The following is a 27,188-nucleotide window of genomic DNA, read 5'->3' on the forward strand; positions in this document are numbered from 1 at the left end:
CCATGCCTAAGTAATTCATAATTCGCGCACGTGATGCTAGAGTAAACATTTGTTAATTATTATAGATTAGTTAGGCTTATGCTCTGCTTGAATGTACTAGAGCTAATAGTTAACTACTAAAATTAGCTGAATACACCTAAACCACTCAACTAATAATTAGAGTTTAGTTACTTTTAGTTAGAGACATCCAAAAACACAACCAATAGTCTAGCTAACTATTAGCTATAACCTCAACTATCCATTATTTAGTGCTAGTTTGGAAATTTAAATTCCCCAGGATTAGGGGGAAATTAAGTTAATTTTCGTCTTAATCCCCAGGAATCTCATAGAGGATTTAAGTTTCAAACTAGCCTTTATTAGTTAGTTCAAACTAACTAAAATTAGCTAATAGTTAGTCAACTATTTATTAGTTAGCTAATTTTACTAGCAATTTTTAGCCCGCTAATAGCTCTAGTGTATTTAAACGGGGTCTTAATTAATTTGGTATGTCATTTAAGCCCTATTTGGAATAGCTCCAACTTTAGAAAAATTAAATTTGGTGAGGCAGATCATTAGATGCTACACAAAAAATTATAGAGTTGAAGATCTAAACCTTCGTAGCACATTTAAATAAGCCATTTCATTTATTATTTAGATTTAAACTATTTTTAAAACTATTTAAATTGATTCTATAAACTATAGCTCAACACTAGAGCTCAACTTGAAATCATCTAAAACACCCTTAATCTTTATCTATATAATTATAATTAAATTATATTTAATATTCCTAATTGGTATCACAGATCTGATAAGACATACTAAACGTTAGTCGTAGTCAGATAACCAAACACCCCAAACTGCCTGTTCACCATTTTCGCCCCAAATCTGCCGAGGGGATTAGCCGATCGAAGCGTCATCGGCGGCTGCGACAATGGCGGGGCTGTCGCTGCGGTGCGGCGACTGCGGCGCGCAGCTGCGGAGTGTGGAGGAGGCGCAGGCGCACGCTGAGTCCACCAACCACGCCAACTTCGTCGAGTCCACTGAGGCCGTCCTCAACCTTGTCTGCTCCAACTGCGGCAAGCCATGCCGCTCCCATACCGTAAGATCCCACCACCCTTCTCTATCTTCCTCTCCCTGATTTTCCCGTCGGATTTTGGTGCTTTGTCCCTCGTAGATTCACTCCGGTGCGCGTGGTGGGATCCTCGATCAGATTCCGATCGCGTAGGCTCGATGCTTACTGATTCCGCGGCTGTTCGCAGGAGGTGGACCTGCACACGAAGCGCACGGGCCATACGGAGTTCGCGGACAAGACCGCGGAGGCGGCCAAACCCATCGACCTCGAGGCGCCGCTTAAGCCGGCCTCCGATGATGCCACGGACGTCGATGCGTCGGCCTCGGCGACTGAGGAGACACAAGGTTTGGTGGTTGTTTCCATTGTCTCAGCCTCATGAGCGTTGATGCTGTTACTTACTGACTAACTATTGTGCTGTATTGTGGTTGTGCAGAGACGGTTGTGCCAGAGGTGAACAAGGAGGTGCTCACGGACCTTGAGGGCATGGGTTTCTCGACAGCACGTGCCACTAGGGCGCTTCACTTCTCTGGTATGTTTAGTGATGTTGTTGGCTTCTCTTGCTGTAATGTTTTGAATGCTTTGACTGAAACCAGAAAGTCTTTCACTTGCAATTTTATAGCCTAGGTCTGTAACTTTTTCAACATATATAAGAAGCATGGATAAGTGGACTCCATGAAGAACCATCGAAGATGGCCTATTTTATTTAGTGGATTATGATCTTATCCCTAGTTCTAGTTGATTCTTTGTGAAGTTGAAAAGTGGTTTTGCCTTCCTTTAGGAACATATGCTGTCACAAGGGAATAACTTGCATATAACCAATGATACTATCCTTTAGACAAGATTTAGGATGATGAGACAGCAGCAGTCTAAGGATCTGCTTAGGCTATTTACCTCATATAACTGTCAGGATATGTTTCTCACATTTGGAAGCATAAATAAAAGAAAGTCATTTCCATTAAGAATATCTGACAAATTCTTTCTCCAACTTGGATTTATAAGGTTTTGTAGCAAACTGCCATGCTAGATTGCAAGGAGAGTAGAATGCATGAATCGTTGAATTTGTTTTTTGTTACTAAGATATTTTAGACATGCTTCTCATAAGTCAAGACTTAAGTTATTGGACTTGGAAGTTCTATCATGAGATGAATGAGGCGGGGGGGGGGGGGGGGACTAAATTGGAAGTATATGGTTCTGGAACTATATCTGCCAGGATGAATGCATCAATGCTTATGGACTGAATTTGTAACATGACTGACGAAAAGAAATACATGGATGCTGATATGTCTGTGATGCTTTTGACAACTCATGTTAAAGTTGATCCATTGTATTCTTAAGTAGTAACTTTTATTGATTATAATTAAAAATATTGAATGAATAGATTGTATATTTTGAAACTTTGGTATTTCGTTTTCTTCCGGACAAGATAATTGCCATAGCGAGAGTGGGATTTCTACAACGATAGCAAACCCCTCAGATAGAATCCGAGAACAAAACTCAGGATAAAAATAATTGCGGTGATCCAACAAAATTTACTTCAGTGTTGGATATGCCAATGTGTTGCAGACTATTTGGTGCTTCTATTGATATTACCTCTTCTAATTGCAAGGCAAAAATGCTATGAAATTAGTCCTTTCATGATCCATGTACTTTTACTATAGGTAATAGCACCATTGAATGTGCTATTAACTGGCTTTCTGAGCACCAAGAGGACGCAGATATTGATGAGATGCCTCTGGTATGATGATATTCTTCTTTCACTTGGTTTTCACAGTTTAATGAATAGTGATTTGTTCCTTTGATATAAGGGTAGGCCTGGTGTAGTGGTGAGAGCTGTCTCACTAAGTCACTAGGTCACGGGCTCGAAGCAGCCTCTCCATATTTGTGGGGGAAGGATTGTCTCAGTTTATTCTTTCCATAGACCCCACTCATGTGGGAGCCTCAGACACTAAGTCTGACCTTTATTGATTTGTTCCTTTGATACTCTGGCGGTGCTTATCTGTTCCCCTATTTAAAAAGTAGGACATTCTTGATGTAACAATATATGTCTCAATAATACATGGTTTTGGCAACCTTTTTCAAGTTTTCATTGAAGTTCCTATGCCTATTACATTAAGTTGTGATTTTAATCTTTGTGTTATATTCTTGAAATCTCTACAAGCAGCTAATTTGATATTTGTGCATGTTGTGCTTCACATGTCCCGAATGCGATATTTTTAATGTGCTTCACATGTTCCAAGAAATGACAACAACATATGATCATGTCACACTTCTTCTTTTTTTAAAATATTTATCAAGTTGGAAGCTATCTTGAAGTACATATTGTTGGTTTGAGCAAAGATAGCTTATGCCACACTGCATTGCCAAAGTTTGCCCATTTATACTTTGCTTCTACATGCATGATTAGGATGGACATTAACAATGCAAATATTCCACTGCCACTAAACTTTCACACTAGGTGTCAGGGCTCAAGAGGGACACTACAATACCGTTACAGCGGCGTCGGTACTGTAGCACGCCCTTAGGTTGGTTAGATAAAGATAAGGCTAGTTTGGGATAAGATTAGAATTAGAGATAAGATTAGATCTAGTGCTTAGAGGTCAAGTAACCCTCTCTATATAAGGAGAGGGATTGTATCAATTGAAGGTAAGCAAGGGATTAGAAGGAAATCCCTTCTCTCTTGCCGGCCGTGGGTAAAGCCCTGCGGTCGGCCTCCCCAAGCGCCGGGGTCCTGGCCCTAGACCCCAAACCTACCACTCGTACAACCTCCATATCACTAGGTTTCTCGTGTTACACCGAGCTTTGGCTAGTTGTTCTTAGTAGGGCATATTAGATATTTTTTGTATGTTATACCAATGCTTCATGGAAATACTTGTCTCCAACTTCTACATGTTACATCCTTCCACCTCTTAGGTACCAGCTAACTCAAAAACGGAGGTTAACAAGCCAAGCCTGACTCCTGAAGAAATGAAGATTAAAGCACAGGAGCTAAGGTGCTTTTATGAACTTTATGTACACCATGGGCATATAGTTAAATAGTTTCTTTAAAATGAAGTTTTTTGTTAATGTTGCTAGTTCTAAATTAGTTTACTAGTATTTGAATATTTATTTTATGTGGTTGGTGTGTTCCAGCTATCTGACACACCCTCTTGGTCTTCTGTATAGCTGTTGAACCGTAAAAATTATTCATTTTATTTTCGTCTGAAAACATAGCTAATATATTTGTGCTGAACAAATCGTTTTTTTGCTTTCGTATAATGATGACATTTGACATACTCCAAACGAATGGTGGTTTTGTCACATTATGACCCTGCTGAAGGGTTCTTAGTGTGCCTTTTGCGGTGCTTGGATGATAAGAGACCCTGATATAAGTTATACATGGAACCCTTAGAGTTTCAGTCACAGATGATACTGGGAAAATCATATTTTCTTAAAGGCAAACTTACAACTTTTAACGCTTCTACTAAAAAGAAACTTCTCCCCCCCCAAATGTTTGCTCCTAGTTGTAGATTTAGCTTAGGGTGTTTGTAAGGGTTCTCTCCCCTTTCTTCTTATTATTATAATGATGCACAACTCTCCTGCATGTTCGAGTTTTTTTAACACTGGAAGTCAGAATGGTTTGGCAGACCATATGATTTGACTGTGGTTTTCACATTTTCACTTTCTATAACTGTTTATTCATTGTTGAATGTGGAATATTTTTTTTTCTTTGGAGACATCTTGTACTATTTTCCCTGTCCATTTACAGGGAGCGTGCTCGTAAGAAGAAAGAGGAAGAAGAGAGAAGAATGGAAAGAGAAAGGGAGAAGGTATTGTCTCAATTCTCCTTTTTACCTTACTGCTACCTGGGTGCCCGTCTGTCGCACTAGTTCTCTAATAAACAAATATTAAAGCCTGAGAGCTGAGACTGTTTGCTTTTATTGTGGTTCATCCGTTCATGAATATTATATTTAAAGATGTCAAAGAAATCAGTAAGCAAGCCATAACAATATCTCTGTACATATTTGGATACACAAATCTGTGCCCTGGAGCTAAAGTCTATAACCAACCGCCCCCCATCAACATTTTAAGTAGTAGAGATTGACATGTGACATCTCTATACATGTATTTAGAATGACACTGAAAAATGTATATTGAAGTACTATGAGAAAATTAATATGGCATTTCTACCTACTGTTCTTCGTGACCTCTTGGGCTTTGCTTAATATCCCTGGTCAAAGTGTCAAACCTTGAGGGGCTCCATTGAGCTGTACCCTCTTCGATCGCATATTAGTGGTCTTAGGATTGTTCTGGTGCCAAAGTTTTTTTAATTTTGGTCATCAATAGTTAAATATATAAATAGTATTGCAACCTAAGGTGATGTTACTAGAGAAATGTCATAACATGTGATTTTTATGTTTGAAATAATATTTTCTACCGAACTTATAGGTCAAAGTTCCACCTTGTAGACCATGTTGATGTCCTAGACGACTTATATTTGTGATCAGACATCAGAGGGATTATTGTTTATGGATCAACCTTGCAGTGTTTTTAAGGCGTTGTGCGACGAGGCACTCACAGGGAGCTAGGTGTCCCTGGCGCCTAGCTTAAACTAGTGAGAAAGACGAGGGGATTGGAGGCAGAACAGAGGAAAAATATGGGGAATCAACCAGAAAGGCCATGGAGTTGCCTCATCCCCGCCAAATCTGGCACCACCTGGGCCATGTGCGGGAGTGGTGGCTGCTCCAGAAGGGGGCCATGAGAGAGATCGGTCTGAGGGAGCAGAGTAGCGAGTAGGAGCATTGAGGGAAGGGAGGAGCTGAGACCAGGCTGCGTGCGTGCAAGTAAGAGCAGTGCGAGAGGGCGAGATGCAAGGGCGCTACATCTGTGATTCTGCGTGAAAGAGAAGCAGAGAGCCCGGCAGCATGTGCGGACATGAGCCATTCGTCTGTGCTTCCATTAGAGCAGTACATGGTGTGGGCATGTGTAATCTTGGGCTGGCTGGACCATCCAATACTCTTCATTTGCCCTTTAGTTGTTTTTCATTTTTTCTACCCGGCTCCTATTTTCTAAGGACAGGTAAGGCATCGCCTCACTTTGCCTTGTCAATGTCTAGGTGTTGCAGGCTTTGTGTGTGTTGGGGGGGGGGGGGGGGGTCACGACTTACCTTAAAGACCATGCAACCTTGTAGATCATTTGGCTCTACAAATCATTTATATTGAACAGAAAGACATTTGGACATTTTTTATTTTCCAGGAAAGAGTACGAATCGGAAAAGAACTTCTTGAAGCCAAAAGAATTGAGGAACAAAATGAAAGGAAACGGTTGGTCTTCTTTCCTTCTCTGTGTTTTGTTTGTTTCACTTTCTTTTGCTTCCTTTTGATTTACTGTACTGATTCCTTGTTGACTGATTTCTTTTTCATCATTTGAAGCATGATAGAATTGCGAAGACTTGAGAAAGAGGAGGAGAAAAGAGCTAGAGAAAAAATCCGCCAGAAATTAGAAGAAGATAAGGTCTCTAGTTTCCCCGCTTCATCATCAAGAATCTTCCTGGCTTTGTGATTCAATTTTCAACTGATGTAGCAAATACTAGTAGTTGGGGCTTAAAATGTTTTCTTTGGTTCTCAGGCTGAAAGGAGAAGGAAACTAGGATTGCCACCAGAAGACCCAGCAGCTGCCAAACCAAGTGCACCACCTCCTGTTGAAGAGAAGAAGGTATTTTCTTTTGAATCTGGATTCTCCTTTACTATTTATGTAAGAATACACCTGACACCCATTAGAGAGGGGTAACTTTCACATATATAGCCATGATAAAACTTGGAGTACAAGTGAGAAACAAACATATCTAGACTATAATATCTCTAATACCCGCTCGCAGTCACAGAGGGAGGAAACTAGACACAGAGACTAGACCAAAAGTTACTAAACAATTGTATAGGCAGTCCCTTCATCAAGATGTCCGCAAACTGATGTGCAGAGGGGACATGTGATACTCGAACCTGCCCCAAAGCAACTTTCTCATGGACGAAGTGGATGTCAATCTCAATATGCTTCGTGCGACGATGATGAACCAGATTAGCTGTCATATAGACTGCACTGACGTTGTCACAATAGACAATGATTGTCGAAGGAATCGAGACGTGAAGCTCTTTAAGCAACTGTCGCAACCAACAACACTCTGCAACTGCATGTGCAACAACCTGATACTCGACCACTACACTAGAATGGGACTTTGAAGACCAGGAGACCAAGTTGTCGCCAATCTAGAGTCTGGGCAGCCTACCTAGTCAGCATTGGAATAGGCAGTGATGGATGACACACCATTGATATCGAGGTCGAGGGTGCCCTCCACATAGTGTAGGATGCGCTTAATAAGGGCAAGTGGGGCTCTCGTGGTCGTGCATGAAGAGGCAGACATGCTGAACAGCATAGGCGAGATCAGGACAGTCAGCCTGTGGACTTCCTATCACTTTGGGATCTCCTGCGAGATGTAGAGCTGCAGATGGGATTGTAGGATAAACATGTGTTCAAGCTAGCTGCAAATGGGAAGTACTTGGCAAAAGCATTTTATTAGTGTTTTTTTCTTGGGTCTGTCCAGTTTGAACCTGCTGAGAGGATATGGAAGGCTTAGGCGAAATGTAAGTTTTTCCTGTGGCTAACTGCCCTTCGGAAGTGCTAGACTGCTGATCAGTTGAGAAAGAGAGGCATGGAACATCCAGAACGTTGGCCCTTGTGTGATCAAGAAGAAACAATTGACCACCTGTTGGCGTGTTGTGTGTTTGCCATAGATTTTTGGTTCCAGATTCTCCTGCAGATTAATCTCCAACAGCTTCATGGATTGGTGGTATTGGGCCAGCAGCCAAGTCAGTTGTGTAGCTAACTAGCTAAGCAGGGACTGAATTCCCTAATTATTCTTGGAGCATGGACACTATGGAAGCACAGAAATAGCTGTGTTTTTGATAGGCAGGCTCCAAACCTGGATGTGGCTATCAGAAAAGCTAATCAAGAGAAAGACGTATGGGGGCTGGCAGGGGCTAGGGAGCTCTCCCTTCTAACCGCCCCTATTCCTGATATTTAGCTGAGTTTAGATGGTCGCTCTCGCTCTGTTTTTGTCTAGAATCATGGATCTTTTTGTGTATTGGTGTTTTTGGCCATGGTTGTGTCAGTTGTAATGTTTGTTATGGTCCAACTTGGACTCTTCTTTTCTTCTTAATATAATGATGCACAGTTCTCTGCGTGTTCGAGAAAGAAAAACATGTGGTACTGCAGAGAACCAGCCAGACTTCGGTATTCTGAGGGGTCAGCACATGGCTGTCGTCAGTCCTAGACAGCTTGGACCAAGAGTCAACTGGAGTCGCTGTGACAGGAGCAGACTGTTGGGGGAGCGCGTGACGGAGATGCCAAGGAAGTGGTGGAGAGCGCCAAGGTTTGTCATAGCAAACTCGGAGGTGAGACGGTCGGTGGTACGTTGTAGTAGGACCGGAGAGGACATTGTAAGTACATTGTCATTGACATAGAGCAACAGGTAGGCGACATCATCTTGATCTTTATAAATAGAGACATGCCGGACTTTGCCGTGGAGAAGCTGTGTTTGTAGATGTTGGTGGCAAACCGCTGATGTCACACACGAGGTGCCTGCTTGTGGCCGTATAGCGACTTCTGCAAGAGGCAAACAAAGTCAGGGGCCAACGGGCTGACAAAGCCAAATGGTTGTTGGCAGTAGAGAGTCTCCTCAAAATTGGCATGCAGGAAGGCATTCTTCACGCCGAGTTGATCATTTTTGTGAGGGTGCAATGCTGAGTACAACACGGATGGTGGCTGGCTTGACAACTGGGCTGAAAGTCTCGTCGTAGTAGACGTCGTGCTGCTGATTGAAGCCTTGAAGCACCCATCGAGCCTTGTGATGGACAAGAGAGCCATTGGAGTGAATCTTGTGCTTGAATATCCGCTTGCCTGCCATAATGTTGGCGCCGGGGGTCGAGGTATGAGTGTCGAGGTATGAGTCACCAAGTGTTGTTGTCGAGAGCGCCTGATACTCATTTGCCATAGCAGCACACCAGTTGGGGTCAGCCAGCGCACTACGGTAGTTGCCTAGAAGCGGAGATGTCGACATGGCAGAGAGACCCTGGTAGTTAACTGGCTGCACAACACCAGTAACCGAGTCAGCGCCTGCTGGAGAAGGAGAGGCGGTTGGGGCGTGCCGCTGTGAAGGTTGCACAGACGCAGGCGGCTGTAGCACCTAGAAGAAATCCTCCAGGAGGGCAGGGGTGCATGGGGCAGTGGAGACAGGCGCGCTGTGTCACGAAGAGTCCGACTCAGTCAGTGTCGCGGTAGTGGACGACCCAGCCCCATCCATCGCAGGGGACAACAACGAAGATGGACGGCGCTGGTGCTTGGTAGACCTTGCCACTGAAGCGGCGGTCAGCAGTAGGTGGCGGTGATTGGCGTTTGTAGACGACTCCGAACCTCAAGCTTCCGCTTGGAGCTTCAGCTGGGGAAGGGTTGGCTGGCTAGGCAGCCATGCTGGAGGTAGTTGTGCTGGCTGGCCAAGCAACAGTGATGGATGGTTGGACAGCAAATAGTGCAGGGCTGGTAAATGGCTGGATCATCGAGGTGGTGAAGCGACGACTGCTCAACCTCAGGTGCAGAGGGAGTGGCCGAAGATGCATCCTGCAGAAGGAAGTCAAGCGACACCGCTGCAAACAGAGTGGCAGAAAATGGAAACACTTACTCATCAAAGACCACATGGCGGGATATAATCACCACCAAGTAGAAATGTCAAGACAACGGTAACCCTTGTGCAGGGTCAGGTAATCGATGAAGACACATGGTGCGGAGCGAGGTGCAAGTTTGTGGGGTGAGTCGCCGCGCTAATGTTAGGATAACAGAGGCAGCCAAACACGCGAAGCTGAGAATAATCTGGTACTCAGCAATGGAGGAGCTGGTACAGGAGTTGGTTGCCGACAGAAGAAGAGGGCCACCGGTTGAGCAAGTAAGTAGCTATAGCAAGCACTCCAATCCAGTATGGTGGCAGCATGGAAGCATGGATCAGCAGCGTGCGGATGATGTTGTTGATAGTGTGAAGCATATGCTCGCCTTTGCCATTATGTGGAGAGGTTTAGGGACAAGATGCAGGACACCGCGACTCCACAAGAAAGCAGACGTGGCATGGTTAACAAATTCCGTGCCATTGTCAGCCTGAAAGCATTTAGGTACACAACCAAACTGAGTTTGAGCATAGGCAATGAAATCATCAAAATGAGCATAGACTTCGGATTTCTGGCACAGTGGGAAAGGCCAGCAATAATGAGTAAAATCATCAAGCATGACCAAGTAGGAACGTGAGAGGTCTAATAACTATGATGACTATGCTTTTAACACAATTTTGTTCCTTTTTAAGCTCATGGTTTTCCTGTAACACCCAAATTCTGAATTTGGAATTGGTAGAAGAAATCTGAACAAAGTATCATTGGGAAATAAGAAAAAGAGGAGAAAAAGAATTTTTTTTTCTTTTAAAGGAAACCATTTATACATGAAATAAATAAACAAGGAGAATAAAACTTAAACTAGTAATAATAAAATAGTATGGTTTATATTCACCCTTGGATTTCAATTGATACATTTGAAAAGTCTGAAAACTAAAATAGAAGTATAAATTTGAATTTAGAATAGAAAATAGAAAATAAGAGAGAAGGGATATAAAACAAAAATATAAATAATATATATATAAATAAATATATTCAGAATTAATATCCCTAACTTCACAAAAAAATAAAGTTGAAATGATGAGCCATAAAAGTTTGAATTTAAGTTTGAATTCAAATTGGATTTGAAAATGGAGAAAAGAAAATAGAAAATAAAAAGGAAAAAGAGAAAAATCTTAACTGGGCTCACTGCTGGGATTTTGGCCCACCTAGAGATTACCTCGCGCCAGCCCACTACACCGATTCCTGGTGTGCGCCGACATCCCGGTCCCACCGACCAGCCTCTCTCGCACACGCGCGCGAAACTTCACTATCGCGCGGGCCCGCCCTGGCAGCCGCTGCGCAACAGCCCACACTCCCGCGCGCGCCCTCTGATTCTTTTTCGCCGACATGCGGGGCCCCCACGTCAGCCTCTCCACCGCGTTTGCTCCTCACTCCCTTTCTCTGGTCCGTGGGCCCGCCCTGTCGGACTCGTCCCCTTCCCCAAGTCCGCGGCGACGAAATCGCCGCCGCCATCCGCGCAACAGCCGCCGATGAACACGGGTTCGGCCTTCCTCGTGCCTATAAAAACCAAGTGCCGCGCATCTCCTTTTCAACCGCTTCGTGCCGCCATCGCGATTCCACTCACAAGCACTCGCGAACCTCGGACGGAGGCGAATCCGCACCCTGTCGACCACGCCGCCAGCGACTCTCCTTTGTGCTCGCGCTCGGGTTTGCGCGTGTGGTCGGGGAGCTTCGCCTCGACTCGGCGGGAGTTTCCGCGGCATCGGCATCGGGTTGGGGGGCGGTCTACACCGGCAAATTGCTCACCGGAGCCGCTGCGCCGCCGTGACTCCGCGCCGCACCGTGGGCAGAGCTCCGGACGCCACGATTCTCGGAGGTAAGCTCGCCTTCTGTCTCGCGATCGTCTCCACATCGTTTTGCGCTAGCCGGTCGGCGAGTGGGGGTCTTGGGTCACGGGAACGCTGTCGCCGGCAATGGCCTCCGCCGTGGGGTGTGGCGGCAGTGCCGTCGGTCAGCCGGGGGTAGGTGGTAGGTTCCTAACCGTGCGATCTGATATGGGCGGTTGTGATTGGAAGGGTTATACCCTTTCGTCCAGATCGTCCGTGAACCGTAGATCTCGGATCCTGTGGTTACGGTTAGATCTTGATACTTAAAATTTACGTCGTTGGATTCCGATCCTGCGGCTATCAGCGCGTACCGGTTCGCGGGGCTCGGGTTATAATCTGGGTCGTTGATAACGGATCGGACGGCTCATAATAGATCTTACCCTTTCGGCCATGACATTATGCAAAAGAGACCCCGACCTTTTAAGAAAAGAACCCGCCGTCCAGGGATCCTGTTCCCTGTGTCTCGGGATTCTTGCGCCGAGCCCCCTGACCTTCCTTATAATTGAGGCCCAGTCCAGTGAATAGGAAAATCATAGAAAATGGTTTAGAAAATGATTTTTAGTGTTAAAATAAATCCAGAAACTTAATTAATTCATAACTAATTCATTTTAACTCCAAATTGAGTCATTCCAATTCCTAAAATTTTGTAATAATATTCTCTACCATTTAGAATCACTGTTTTGACATGAACTCTGTCAGAGAATTTATTTATCATTTAATCATATTTTAATCACATTAAACCTTAGGAAAATCATAACTTGAATTCTACAACTCCAAAATTAATAATTCTTTTTCCTGTGATCTTATTTTAATATGTAGATTATTAATATGTATTTTGCATATATGTTTGGTGTAATGTTAGTTTTGCCTATACACTGTTTGTTTGTATTGCTACGACTAGTGCGAGGTCACGAGTCACCTGAAGATCATCCTGGTACCTGGATTCTCAAGGCCCAGGCAAGTTGTGCCCTTGATCACTTCTTTTTACCTACTCATGTTCTAATTAATCATAATGATCTGCATAGGTTAATTTTGATGGGACCCAATAGGTTACCCTAGTTTGTCTATCTTTATACCTTGTTTACCACTGAACTTTCTGGGTAGTACTTGCTAGTGCTATATGTGGTTTTGGGTATGAAGATTACACTATTCATGATTATACTTTTGTTATCAGTTGTTATTTATGGTTCATGTTAAGATCATTATGTTAATTGGAACATGGAGAACCACCCGGGAAAACAGTGCTACCACAAGGGTTTAATGGGACGCCCTTGGCTGATTAATTAGGAAAGCTAGTGGAAGACTACCTTACCCGAAAGGGGCAAGGGCAGTAGGGGAGAGGTCAGTGCGGGGAGGCCCTCGGGAGGATTTTGCTGCGATGGCGGTCCTGCAAGGGATTCCTGTACTGGATCTTCCTATAAACTGTAGCGGGTTTTCGGAAGCTAGTGGAACTTTGTAAAGGCCTCGTAGTGGATCCCTAGCCATTCACCTCGGAAGTGTCTAAGGGCCTTGCAAACCCTGGCGACATGGGATACACGACTTGTGGGTAAAGATGCGCAACCTCTGCAGAGTGTAAAACTGGTATACTAGCCGTGCTCACGGTCATGAGCGGCTCGGACACTCACATGATTAATTTATGGAACTAAACTCAATTTGTCATATGCATTGCATTGCAGGTGATGTGGTTACTTTTGTTCTACTACTTAATTGGGTTTGGTATTTACTTATACTTAGTAACTGCTAATAAAATTTTGACCAACTTTAAAAGCAATGCTCAGCTCTAACCATCTTCTTTGGTAAGCCTTACACTTCACGTGAGCTCCCACCTTTGGCGAGTTCATGCACATTATTCCCCACAACTTGCTGAGCGATGAACGTATGTGAGCTCACTCTTGCTGTCTCACATACACCACAGGTCAAGACCAGGTACTGCAGGATGATGCTCATGGAGGATGCTGTGATGAGTTCGTGAGAGGTCTAGGTCGTCGTCTCCCAGTCAACTTTGGGTTGCTGGACCGTTGTCTCCTTATAATGTAATTATTTATTTTGTAAAGAACTCCTGTTATATATAAAGTTGTGACATTCGATCCTGTGCCACTATACATCATATGTTTGAGACTTGGTCCCAGCATACCTGGTGTTTATGTTAACCCCGGGTTTTGGACCCCTAAAATCCGGGTGTTACAGAAGTGGTATCAGAGGAATGTTGACTGTAGGACGAAACCTAGATAGAACTGGACAACCATTATCTACTTACCTTTGCTACTCTGATTCTTTTCTAAACTTTTCTTAATCCTTTCTCATCTATTTCCGCTTTACTCTGATTATTCTTACCTTTATCTTTCTAAGAACATATGTGGATTTCACACTTTGAAATCCTGTGCCTAAAGTGACTTTAGGAATAGGAGACTTAATCCTAGGAACAAAAACAAAACTATTTTTATAAGTGTCTATGTATTTGAATGTTTGTTATTATGATACTTGTTTGATTTGGATCTTTGATTGAGTGTGATGGGTTGTGGAGTAATGTCCACAATTGCATCTGCATATACACATATGTATAAAAATATATTTATAAAATAACTAGACAACCTAAATTATCCCCATTGGAACCTATCTAGCTTAAGAGATTTATCTTATCATAAAAGCTCTCATTCTAACCAATTCATCTTATCTTAAAAGATTCTTCCTTACCTTAATAGATCCATCTCATCTTAAAAGATACTCATCTTATCTTGAAAAGATTTTATCTCATCCTAATAGACCTAACTGACCTCGAAAGATTCTATCTTATCTTATGGATTCATCTTGCCCTAAATTGAATATTTATCCCACTCTAAGAATAACAACCATGATCTAATTAAAATTTATGAGATCCTATCTAGTCTAATCTAGTTATACCAATCTAACCTAAAATTGGTGCCCTAGACTAACTTTACCATATACAACCACCTAACCATATGCAACTACCTTACCCATCAGATAGTTGCATAACCCCTCTGTTTTAACCTAACAAAGATTTTTAACATATCCTGATAAACTATATCCTACCCAGGAAGATCTATCTAACTTTAACTAGTCTCATCTAGCCATATCCAATCTAATCTAGATCCCATCTAATCTCATATGATCTAATCTAGTGTGGCTACTTAAATATGATAATTAATACTGGTGAAATAGATTAGACCCTCTCCACATGTTTTAACTTAGTTCACCCTACACTAAATAAAGAATGAGAAACCAACCCAACCAATAGAGTCTTGATGGATTGCATGATCTGCCTATCCCCACCTAACATCACACAAATTTTAATCTACATCACGTAGTCTATCTCATCCATATCTATCTTAACCATATTCCCCAGCCCGATAATATACACTAACTCTTAATCAATGAGACAAGACCGAAGAAGATGATCAACTTCATCAAGAAAGGATGAGCATCAACTCAAGTCTTCAAGGATCAAGTGAGATCACCAAGATGAATCAAGATCCACGAAATCTTGGGGGAAGTCTTTCCTTACCCTACACTTTCTTACCCAAACCTATCTATACTTTAAAGACATCTTCTATCCTACATAATAAAGTGGACATACATATGATACCCATGCTCTCCTATCACTTACTAATAATAAAAAGAGAGACCCTTGATTTAGAAATTAAAAGCTAAATTGCAAACCAATCCTTTTGTATTCCCTTTTCTTACAAATCTCGAGGACGAGATTATTTTTAAGGGGGGTAGGATTTGTAACACCCAAATTCTGAATTTGGAATTGGTAGAAGAAATCTGAACAAAGTATCATTGGGAAATAAGAAAAAGAGGAGAAAAAGAATTTTTTTTTCTTTTAAAGGAAACCATTTATACATGAAATAAATAAACAAGGAGAATAAAACTTAAACTAGTAATAATAAAATAGTATGGTTTATATTCACCCTTGGATTTCAATTGATACATTTGAAAAGTCTGAAAACTAAAATAGAAGTATAAATTTGAATTTAGAATAGAAAATAGAAAATAAGAGAGAAGGGATATAAAACAAAAATATAAATAATATATATATAAATAAATATATTCAGAATTAATATCCCTAACTTCACAAAAAAATAAAGTTGAAATGATGAGCCATAAAAGTTTGAATTTAAGTTTGAATTCAAATTGGATTTGAAAATGGAGAAAAGAAAATAGAAAATAAAAAGGAAAAAGAGAAAAATCTTAACTGGGCTCACTGCTGGGATTTTGGCCCACCTAGAGATTACCTCGCGCCAGCCCACTACACCGATTCCTGGTGTGCGCCGACATCCCGGTCCCACCGACCAGCCTCTCTCGCACACGCGCGCGAAACTTCACTATCGCGCGGGCCCGCCCTGGCAGCCGCTGCGCAACAGCCCACACTCCCGCGCGCGCCCTCTGATTCTTTTTCGCCGACATGCGGGGCCCCCACGTCAGCCTCTCCACCGCGTTTGCTCCTCACTCCCTTTCTCTGGTCCGTGGGCCCGCCCTGTCGGACTCGTCCCCTTCCCCAAGTCCGCGGCGACGAAATCGCCGCCGCCATCCGCGCAACAGCCGCCGATGAACACGGGTTCGGCCTTCCTCGTGCCTATAAAAACCAAGTGCCGCGCATCTCCTTTTCAACCGCTTCGTGCCGCCATCGCGATTCCACTCACAAGCACTCGCGAACCTCGGACGGAGGCGAATCCGCACCCTGTCGACCACGCCGCCAGCGACTCTCCTTTGTGCTCGCGCTCGGGTTTGCGCGTGTGGTCGGGGAGCTTCGCCTCGACTCGGCGGGAGTTTCCGCGGCATCGGCATCGGGTTGGGGGGCGGTCTACACCGGCAAATTGCTCACCGGAGCCGCTGCGCCGCCGTGACTCCGCGCCGCACCGTGGGCAGAGCTCCGGACGCCACGATTCTCGGAGGTAAGCTCGCCTTCTGTCTCGCGATCGTCTCCACATCGTTTTGCGCTAGCCGGTCGGCGAGTGGGGGTCTTGGGTCACGGGAACGCTGTCGCCGGCAATGGCCTCCGCCGTGGGGTGTGGCGGCAGTGCCGTCGGTCAGCCGGGGGTAGGTGGTAGGTTCCTAACCGTGCGATCTGATATGGGCGGTTGTGATTGGAAGGGTTATACCCTTTCGTCCAGATCGTCCGTGAACCGTAGATCTCGGATCCTGTGGTTACGGTTAGATCTTGATACTTAAAATTTACGTCGTTGGATTCCGATCCTGCGGCTATCAGCGCGTACCGGTTCGCGGGGCTCGGGTTATAATCTGGGTCGTTGATAACGGATCGGACGGCTCATAATAGATCTTACCCTTTCGGCCATGACATTATGCAAAAGAGACCCCGACCTTTTAAGAAAAGAACCCGCCGTCCAGGGATCCTGTTCCCTGTGTCTCGGGATTCTTGCGCCGAGCCCCCTGACCTTCCTTATAATTGAGGCCCAGTCCAGTGAATAGGAAAATCATAGAAAATGGTTTAGAAAATGATTTTTAGTGTTAAAATAAATCCAGAAACTTAATTAATTCATAACTAATTCATTTTAACTCCAAATTGAGTCATTCCAATTCCTAAAATTTTGTAATAATATTCTCTACCATTTAGAATCACTGTTTTGACATGAACTCTGTTGTCAGAGAATTTATTTATCATTTAATCATATTTTAATCACATTAAACCTTAGGAAAATCATAACTTGAATTCTACAACTCCAAAATTAATAATTCTTTTTCCTGTGATCTTATTTTAATATGTAGATTATTAATATGTATTTTGCATATATGTTTGGTGTAATGTTAGTTTTGCCTATACACTGTTTGTTTGTATTGCTACGACTAGTGCGAGGTCACGAGTCACCTGAAGATCATCCTGGTACCTGGATTCTCAAGGCCCAGGCAAGTTGTGCCCTTGATCACTTCTTTTTACCTACTCATGTTCTAATTAATCATAATGATCTGCATAGGTTAATTTTGATGGGACCCAATAGGTTACCCTAGTTTGTCTATCTTTATACCTTGTTTACCACTGAACTTTCTGGGTAGTACTTGCTAGTGCTATATGTGGTTTTGGGTATGAAGATTACACTATTCATGATTATACTTTTGTTATCAGTTGTTATTTATGGTTCATGTTAAGATCATTATGTTAATTGGAACATGGAGAACCACCCGGGAAAACAGTGCTACCACAAGGGTTTAATGGGACGCCCTTGGCTGATTAATTAGGAAAGCTAGTGGAAGACTACCTTACCCGAAAGGGGCAAGGGCAGTAGGGGAGAGGTCAGTGCGGGGAGGCCCTCGGGAGGATTTTGCTGCGATGGCGGTCCTGCAAGGGATTCCTGTACTGGATCTTCCTATAAACTGTAGCGGGTTTTCGGAAGCTAGTGGAACTTTGTAAAGGCCTCGTAGTGGATCCCTAGCCATTCACCTCGGAAGTGTCTAAGGGCCTTGCAAACCCTGGCGACATGGGATACACGACTTGTGGGTAAAGATGCGCAACCTCTGCAGAGTGTAAAACTGGTATACTAGCCGTGCTCACGGTCATGAGCGGCTCGGACACTCACATGATTAATTTATGGAACTAAACTCAATTTGTCATATGCATTGCATTGCAGGTGATGTGGTTACTTTTGTTCTACTACTTAATTGGGTTTGGTATTTACTTATACTTAGTAACTGCTAATAAAATTTTGACCAACTTTAAAAGCAATGCTCAGCTCTAACCATCTTCTTTGGTAAGCCTTACACTTCACGTGAGCTCCCACCTTTGGCGAGTTCATGCACATTATTCCCCACAACTTGCTGAGCGATGAACGTATGTGAGCTCACTCTTGCTGTCTCACATACACCACAGGTCAAGACCAGGTACTGCAGGATGATGCTCATGGAGGATGCTGTGATGAGTTCGTGAGAGGTCTAGGTCGTCGTCTCCCAGTCAACTTTGGGTTGCTGGACCGTTGTCTCCTTATAATGTAATTATTTATTTTGTAAAGAACTCCTGTTATATATAAAGTTGTGACATTCGATCCTGTGCCACTATACATCATATGTTTGAGACTTGGTCCCAGCATACCTGGTGTTTATGTTAACCCCGGGTTTTGGACCCCTAAAATCCGGGTGTTACATTTCCTGACCTATTGGACTTGTGAGATGAAAATTGTTAAAGAGTACTACACTTCGTAGAAGGGGAGAACATATTTCATCCACTAGTTCGCTATATAGGTTAATCTTAATTCATTTCTTGTTTTTTATTTAGTAACTCACTTTGGTATATGAATCTGCAGAGTGCATTACCTGTCAGGCCAGCCACAAAGGCAGAGAGGATGAGGGACTGTCTAAGAAATCTGAAGCAACAGAATAAGGTACAATGTGTAGTTTGTCCCTTGAGGTCTGTTTTTCATTATGTATATGTATAAATATGACTACATCTACATGTATGTAAAATCTAGGCATGCTTTTTTTTAAGGTTGAAGTAATAGATTGCACCGGCGAGATGCAAGCTGTGTAGTTGTAGGTCCTTTGTGCCTTTCGGCAGGTAGGCAACCAGATCGTAAACCTCTGATAGATGAAGTAATTAGTCTTCCAGACATGGTGCTTATAAGAAATATAACAAAAGTTATAGGTGTCATGCTGCACATGACATAGTACTGCCAATTTAGACAGTAAGGATGGAGTGCACAGTTTCTCAAATACAGAAGAGGACTTCATCTGTAAAATGTGAAGTGAATTAGGCTTCACAGACTTGGAATTGTTTAACTGTAGTTCCGCCCTCTTTGTTTTGATGCTTAATATGAGTTTCAAAGCTTAGCATCGTGAAAACTGTAGGGGCCAATTTCATGATGTTCAACAATTGGCGTTGCGATTTACATAACCACGTTCTCATTTTTTTTTGTGACAGGATGATGATGCCAAAGTGAAGAGGGCATTCCAAACACTGCTTACTTACATTGGAAACGTTGCTAAAAATCCTGACGAGGAGAAATTTAGAAAGATCAGGCTGACGAATGCAACATTTCAGGTAACAATAAATAAATCTTTCGATTTGGGAGAGTCCTTGCTTTGTATTCGACCTTGTTAATGTGTTTGTTTGTTCACCCCACCTTACAGGAGAGGGTTGGAAATCTGCATGGGGGCATAGAGTTCCTGGAGCTCTGCGGATTTGAGAAACTTGAAGGCGACGAATTCTTGTTTTTGGCAAGGGAAAAAGTCGACAGTGCTATCCTGAACACAGCTGGAGCCGAGCTGAATTCTGCCATCACCAATCCTTTCTTCGGAGTCCTTTGAATCGTAAAAGGCTACAATGTATACTCAAAACTCTCGGGTTCTCCTTTGCTTGACATCAATTGGGCGCCAACTGTTGATTTCCAAGTCTGTGGTCAGTCTCAGATTCCATGAATTATTATCAGATCGGATTCCGTACATTGCTGAGGCAATCTTTGAAGCAACTTGCTGCGCATATATGCTTGGGATCTTTCCGATCTCATCGCTTCGCTGACCTTGATGCATTTTACAATGTTCTAGCACCAAAAATAAGTGATGTACTCTGATGTATGCGTTTTACAACGACTTCACTTGTTAATGACAACTCGATCATCTTTAATTATAGATTACTCCTACGAAACATATAGCATCTGATGAAGAAGAGGAAGTTGCTTGCATATCCCAGTCATAATCGCCATTATATGGGCACAAGTATACAGTACCATATCGTCTGACGGCTTGTTTATGCTTGATACTTAGGGTCCGTTTGGTTGGGCTGTGAAAAAAGTTGATGTGGGCTGTGAGCTGTGGAAAAAGCTGTTGATACTTAGGGTCTGTTTGGTTGGACTGTGAAAAAAGTTGATGTGAGCTGTGAGCTGTGGAAAAAGCTGTTGTAGGTTGTAAGCTGTTAAAAAGCTAAAAACCGTTTGACGGAAACCACTAAAAGTCATTAAAAATTCTTCGATATATGTTTTCATAGTTCCATCCGAAAAGCCACTAAAAGCAGGTCCACGGGTGCTTTCAGATTTGCACTACAAGAAAGTCAGCTTTTAGAAAAAGCTGCTTCCTAGATCCAGCCATTTGGTTGGCTTTTGGCTTTTAGGGGGCAAAAGCCAAAAGTCCTCTTATCATACTGTACGGGATAAAACGTGGGCGCACATACTGCATCATGAGAATCAATCAGGACTTGCAAGATCAAAGGTCACAAGTAGTAATATACTTGACCAGCTCATCTGTGCGCAAAGGTTCTCATAAAATGAGTGCTCCAGAATCTTAATCCTCCATCTGATTAATGAAATTTGAGCCCGAGCTATACTTTCAGCCCCAAATAAGAAAAGCCGACCTGATCATGTGCAACGAGCCAACGACATAAACCTTTCTGCCGAGCATCAGTTGACTGTTGACAGCACGGCTGTCGTTATCATGTGAGTGCCAGCAAAAAACAAAAGATCAAATCAACTAAACAACCAAACGAACAGAGTTCAATACAGAAGTGAGAATACATCATAAGCTTCAGCAACTCAATGAACCGAAGCATAAATGTCCTATCCATTATTTGTCGATGCGACACGCAAAATTAAAATTTCAAGCAAAGAAAGTGCGCATGAGACCAACTGAAGGCAGCCTCATCCCAACTCTGAAATATGAAGGCGTGTGGGACTCCATCTTATGAGGACAGTACGACCACCGCATCCCACGCATTCAAGGTCATCATCAGGCTTTGATGGTCACGCTGCACAGGCAAGAACCCGTCGGCTTCAGCTTCGACGTGCACCACTCGGACCCCATCGGAGCTGCAGGGTCATACATCAGCGTTTGGTACCCGGGCTCTTCCTCCAGAGGGAAGAGCAGCAGCTTGTCCTCGTGCACCACGAGGGAGAAACGAGTGCTTGAGCTGCCGGTGAGCGGCACGGGGACCTTCTGCCAGGAGTCGTCAGCTGGGTTGAAGATTGCTAGAGACCTCTGGTTCTTCCATTCGATGCAGAAGAGCCTCTTGCCGAGGACCGCATGAGCCGTGACCATCACGCAGCCGTTCTTGACCTGGCCCCAGGCGTGGCTGTTAGGGTTGTACACGTCAACAGAACGGGAGTTACCGATTGTGAAGCTTGAGCGGCCGCCCATGACATACAGCTTCCCTTCGAAGCTGCACCCGAAGCAGCCCCACCTTGGTCTGCGCAGGCCCTCGATCAGTGTCCACTTATTCTGTTCTGGGTCATACACTTCGACGCTAGATAAACTCTCGCCGTTTGGACCAAATCCACCAGCAACATATATCACCCCATTGACCTCTGCACAGGCGAAGTCGCACCGAGCTACATTCATCTTAGCAAGCACAGTCCACCTGGGAACCAATAGCATAAATGAATCAGCCAAATAATTCAAAATACTCAGACCTTAATATGCATTTGGTTGAATAATATATCAGTATCAGAGTTGATGAGTTTTTTTTTCCTTTGATGTGTTCAGTTTCTCTCAGTATGCCAGTTTATCAATTGAGTTTTGTGACGTTAGTAAGGTCACTGAGAAATGAACAGAATCTTCCATAGTATAATAAACTTATGAGAACCCAAGCATACCTGTTGAGGCAAGAATCATACTGATAAACCTCATCTGAAGCACAGTCTTTCCCATGGTCAGCGGCATAGCCCGCAATAACAAAGAGCTTACCACCAATAACAACCACACCAAACCCCGCTTTGGTTAGTCCAGGCATGCGTGGAAGAGGGCTCTGCTTTTGCCCCGAACACTCTAAAATCTCCCAGTGTGACCCCTTCGCCCCAGCATCTGGAACCAGGACATACACCCACTCCTCAAGTTTCCCAACCTCCTTCCTCACAGCTACGAGCTCCTTGCTTTCGAGGAACGACATCCACCTCTTGGAAACTGCGCCCATGGCAGGAAAATGAGCACGAGGGACAAGGGCAAGACATATCTTCGCCAAGTCTTCAGGCAAGCCTGGTATTAGATCACGGTACGGATCCAAATCCTCTTGGGGCATGAGCCCTGAATAGAGCTTGGGTCTTGCAGGAGGCTTGAGCTGCATCCTAGCTCGTGCAAGTATTATGAGATCCTGCAGAAAGCACCTGGACGTTCTCGTAGGTCTTTCTCTACTATAAATGACAATGGCTGAAAGGGAGCGATTCGTGGAATCCGTCGCCGATGGGAATGGTCAGAGACAAGGGTTTGAATGATGCCGAGATCAGGTTCTTCAGCTTTGATGCCTCTGTTTTCGTTACCCTCGCTGTGTCAGATGCCATCCGACCTTGAGAGGCTGTGGAATGGATCTTCCTGGTAGAACCAGCAGGACTCCCCTTATTGACGCGGTAGGAACAGCTTCCGCCCTTACACATGGCCCCAATATCTGAAGAAAGAAACAGTGGAACGTGCTACGATGTTAGCTGAAACAAGATTGTAACAGTAGTTGCCAGCCATTTTCAGAGAGGGAGGGAGCAGGGAGGAGCCGAATACCTATGTCCATATAAATCTGTGTCGCAATTAACCGGCAGTTGCATCCATTTCTTACACAAGTCTATGCCTGCGGTTATCAACAGATTGGCTTAAGATGATGAACTTGATTTCACCATGGAGCAGGTGGCGCAGAAGAATACACATGTACTCCACGAGATAATTTTTGCGAAACAAGCGAAGGTAGTAGGCATAATACAGGGGGATTTGCTTGTAACTAGATCAGATCCGGACACAGATAACCGGTAAGTTGGGAATCGGGCGCTCGGTTTAGCGCACCAGCAAGGGAAGAGCGAGGGCGGGCATACCTGGTGCTGCTGGTCGCCGGCGAAGGACCCGAAGAAGACCTTGGCACCTGGCGTAGCGCAGCGACGGTTGGTCGGTCGCCCAGTCGTCGCCGAGAGAGAGAAGAGGAGGCAGGCCGGGTCCGTGCTGAGGCTGTAGAGACTTGTCCGCGTTTCAGAGCTGTCGTATCAAGGAACGGTGGATTTATGCAGGGCAGTTTAGGTATGCCGTAATAACAGATTAGGTTATGTACAATTCTGACATTGTTTACATTGATATAAGTATAAGACGCAGTTCAAACAAAATATAACACAGTGCACGTGTCCAAAAATATATATCTTACTATATTTATTGTACTAAATAAAACATTCAATAATATAAATTGATCAATCAGCTAGTCTCATGTCTCAAACATAAAGCTAAAATCATTGTCTTTGTCGTCTTCGTCAAGATATATATCTACTTTTGGCATATTCAAAGACACGTCTCAAGACATCTATTATACACGTCGTTATTACTCAGAAAATCATTTATACTTTTCAAATTGAGGGGCTCATTGGTCTATTATTATTGTGGGGTGGGGGAAAGCTATTTGCTGTAAACAAAACCTTGTACTTTGTGAAGCGACGCGTCTCTAAATAATTGTGCCTGATTGGTTCATTGCGCCATAAGGTTAGACAAGTTTAAATAAGTTAAGTGTGTGTTGTTATACGAATTTTCTATATAGCTTTCATTCGTCAATGGTTTGTACAACCGTGACAAGATTTCTTTAGTCATATCAAGATGTGACGCAGAATTTAAGCATCAATCTTAGGCAAATGTGTCAAAAAAAATGTCCGGTGATTTTTGACAATTTAGGTATACAACCAGATATACCCTTAATTCGTTTAGATTATGACCACTTTGTCTAGATTATAAATAGATGATACTCCGTATGACATTAACACGATATTCGAGGCCAGTTTTGACACTTTCAAGAACAGCGCAACTGTCATGTAATCTAACCACCTGTGTGCGTACGTGGAGGGTTAAATGGATAAGTGCTTGCTACTACCTGAGTCACCAGCTTCATCTGGCTCCTGGCAGCAGTGTGCATCATCCTAACGTGTAGGAGTAGGTGATATGCGTATGGAACTGAACCCATCGATAAGATAGGGACGCCGCCCTGGTGCTCCTTTTGTCAACTTGGTTCACGGGAATGTTTTACACGGTTTGACTAGAGCAATCTAGTTATGAAAGTATTAAGATTAGAGATAGACCTAAATTCGACATTTCTACTCATTAATAACTTAACATCGCCTCATATTATATAATTTACAAGAAAACTGATTGATTCAATTACATATATATTCTGATCTTCTTAGCATTACTCGTTAGGTGCCCGTACGTTTGTGACGGGAGTAAAAAATTATATAAAACATATATACAGAACGATAAACATCACTATGATATATAAAATCCGTGTGGTAAACATTATCAATATCGCAAAATTTATTTCTAAAGAGTCAATATAGAATTTTTAATGATAGATAAATATGTCGACAATCGTATACTTATCTAATTCTTTTTAGCGATATCGACAAGTCTCTGTTGTATATTTGCGGTGATGGCATATTGACATGTATTGTTCTCATAACTTAACAGATCAATCACAAAGTCCACTCGGAAAATAATTGCATCCTATACACAAAGTCATAAGAGAACAAAACATCAAATTTGTATTATGTAACTGGAATGTATGTTTGAATATGAAACAAACGTACTTCACTCATCCTAACAAATTTCATTCGCCTGTCATTCCCCCACATGACCATAGCTTGTAGAACAAGGAAGCTGATATTAAGCCTATAGAATAATGTTTGGTCAACTATGTTATATACAATGATTATCATAGAAAAAAATTTAAACTGCTGAGAAGGTGGCACGGAGAAAATAACCTTTTAAGCCAATTGTCGGGGACCATAATTAGGGGTACCCTCAAGGCTCCTAATTCTCAGCTGGTAACCCCCATCAGCACAAAGCTGCAAAGGCCTGATGGGTGCGACTAAGTCAGGGATCGGTCCATTCGAGGGACTCGATCACGCCTCGCCCGAGCCCAGCCTCGGGCAAGGGCAGCCGACCCCGGAGGATCTCCGTCTCGCCCGAGGCCCCCTCCAGCGACGAACATACTTCCGGCTCGCCCAAGACCCAGTCTTCGCCAAGAAGCAACCCTGGCCAAACCGCCACGCCAACCGACCAAATCCCAGGGGCATTTAATGCAAAGGTGGCCTGACACCTTTATCCTGACGCGCGTCCTCCAGTCGACAGAGCCGAAGTGACCGCAATCACTTCGCCACTCCACTGACCGGCCTGACAGAAGGACAGCGCCGCCTGCGCCGCTCCGACTGCTGTGCCACTCGACAGAGTGAGGCTGACAGGCAGTCAGGCCCGGCCACAGGCACCATAGGAAACTCCGCTTCGCCCGACCCAGGGCTCGAACTCGGGCTCAACCCCGGAAGACGGCGAACTCCGCTCCGCCCGACCCAGGGCTCGGACTTGGGCTCAGCCCCGGAAGACGGCGAACTCCGCTCCGCCCGACCCAGGGCTCGGACTTGGGCTCAGCCCCGGAAGACGGCGAACTCCGCTCCGCCTGACCCAGGGCTCTGACTTAGCCCTGGCTTCAGCCGACGGTCTCCGCCTCGCCCGACCCAGGGGCTCGGACTCGACCTCGGCCACGGAAGACAGACTCGACCTCGACCTCGGAGGAGCCTCCACATCGCCCAACCTAGGGCGCGGACCGACCACGTCAACAGGAGGCGCCATCATTACCCTACCCCAAGCTGACTCAGGCTACGGGGAACAAGACCGGCGTCCCATCTGGCTCGCTTCGCCAGACAAGCAATGATGGCACCCCGCACGCTCTATGACGACGGCGGCTCTCAGCCCCTTACGAAAGCAAGAGGACGTCAGCAAGGACTCAACAGCCCCGACAGCTGTCCTTCCGCCAGGCTCCAGCGCTCCTCCGACGGACACGACACCACATAAACCGGGTGCCAAAACCTCTCCGGCTGCCGCGATGGCATGTACTTAGGGCGCTAGCTCTCCTCCGCTAGACACGTAGCGCTCTGCTACACCCCCCATTGTACACCTGGATCCTCTCCTTACGCCTATAAAAGGAAGGACCATGGCCCTCTTACAGAGGGTTGGCCGCGCGGGGAAGAGGACGGGACTGGCGCTCGCGTGAGGCCGCTCGCTCCCTCCCACGTGGAACGCTTGTAACCCCCTACTGCAAGCGCACCCGACCTGGGCGCGGGACGAACACGAAGGCCGCGAGATTTCCACCTCTCTCACGCCTTCTTCCCCCCTTCGCGCTCGGCCTCGCACCGACCCATCTGGGCTGGGGCACGCGGCGACATTCTCACTCGTCGGCCCAGGGACGCCCCGGTCTCGAAACGCCGACAATTGGCGCGCCAGGTAGGGGCCTGCTGCGTGTTGACGAACAGCTTCCCGTCAAACTCCAGATGGGCAGTCTCCAGCAACCTTTCCAGCTCGGGACGGTGCTCCGTTTCGGGAGTCTTGAGTTCATGTCCCTCAACGGCAGCTACGACATGATACTCCTTCCCCCACCGTGCGACAGCGACAATGGTGGCCGACAGCCCGCCCGCCGGCGGCGGAATCGACGACGTCTTCCCCGCGTGGTGGAAGAACAACATTCGAGCTCACCCCGCCCTCTCCCCCGCCGACGGAGGAGGAGGCGGGGCAACCAAGGCCAAGCAGGAGGCGGCACCTCATCGGCTGTCGAGCGAGTCGACGGCGTCGGCGCCCCAACGGGGGGTGTATCGGGCATCGACCTCGCGTTTGAGACGA

General features: G+C 44.7%; 2 protein-coding genes across 3 annotated transcripts; one reads left to right on the forward strand and one right to left on the reverse strand.

The window, feature by feature from the left end:
* The first annotated feature begins 848 nt into the window (after nt 1-848).
* On the forward strand, nt 849-20,229 carry LOC100279866 (uncharacterized). Its single transcript, NM_001152819.1, is given in 12 exon segments — nt 849-1,078; nt 1,239-1,395; nt 1,485-1,580; nt 2,710-2,786; nt 3,962-4,041; nt 4,797-4,857; nt 6,284-6,351; nt 6,460-6,541; nt 6,656-6,742; nt 18,896-18,973; nt 19,510-19,629; nt 19,719-20,229. Coding segments are annotated over 12 exon segments (1,251 nt in total). The 5' UTR covers nt 849-910; the 3' UTR covers nt 19,896-20,229.
* An 800-nt stretch (nt 20,230-21,029) lies between these two features.
* On the reverse strand, nt 21,030-23,587 carry LOC100501817 (F-box/kelch-repeat protein). Of its 2 annotated transcripts, none has more exons than XM_023300045.2 (4): nt 23,366-23,543; nt 23,061-23,127; nt 22,169-22,978; nt 21,030-21,933 (listed from the first exon to the last, which is right to left on the reverse strand). In XM_023300045.2, the coding sequence occupies exons 3-4, from the start codon at nt 22,633-22,635 to the stop codon at nt 21,306-21,308; spliced, it is 1,095 nt and encodes a 364-aa protein (XP_023155813.1). In that variant the 5' UTR covers nt 22,636-22,978; nt 23,061-23,127; nt 23,366-23,543; the 3' UTR covers nt 21,030-21,305. The 2 variants fall into 2 exon arrangements, with proteins under 2 accessions (XP_023155813.1, NP_001335981.1); NM_001349052.1 differs by having other exon boundaries at nt 21,179-21,933; nt 22,169-22,953; nt 23,366-23,587.
* Between the last annotated feature and the right edge of the window lie 3,601 nt (nt 23,588-27,188).

Source organism: Zea mays, chromosome 5 (assembly GCF_902167145.1).
Source record: "Zea mays cultivar B73 chromosome 5, Zm-B73-REFERENCE-NAM-5.0, whole genome shotgun sequence".
Lineage (NCBI taxonomy): Eukaryota > Viridiplantae > Streptophyta > Magnoliopsida > Poales > Poaceae > Zea > Zea mays.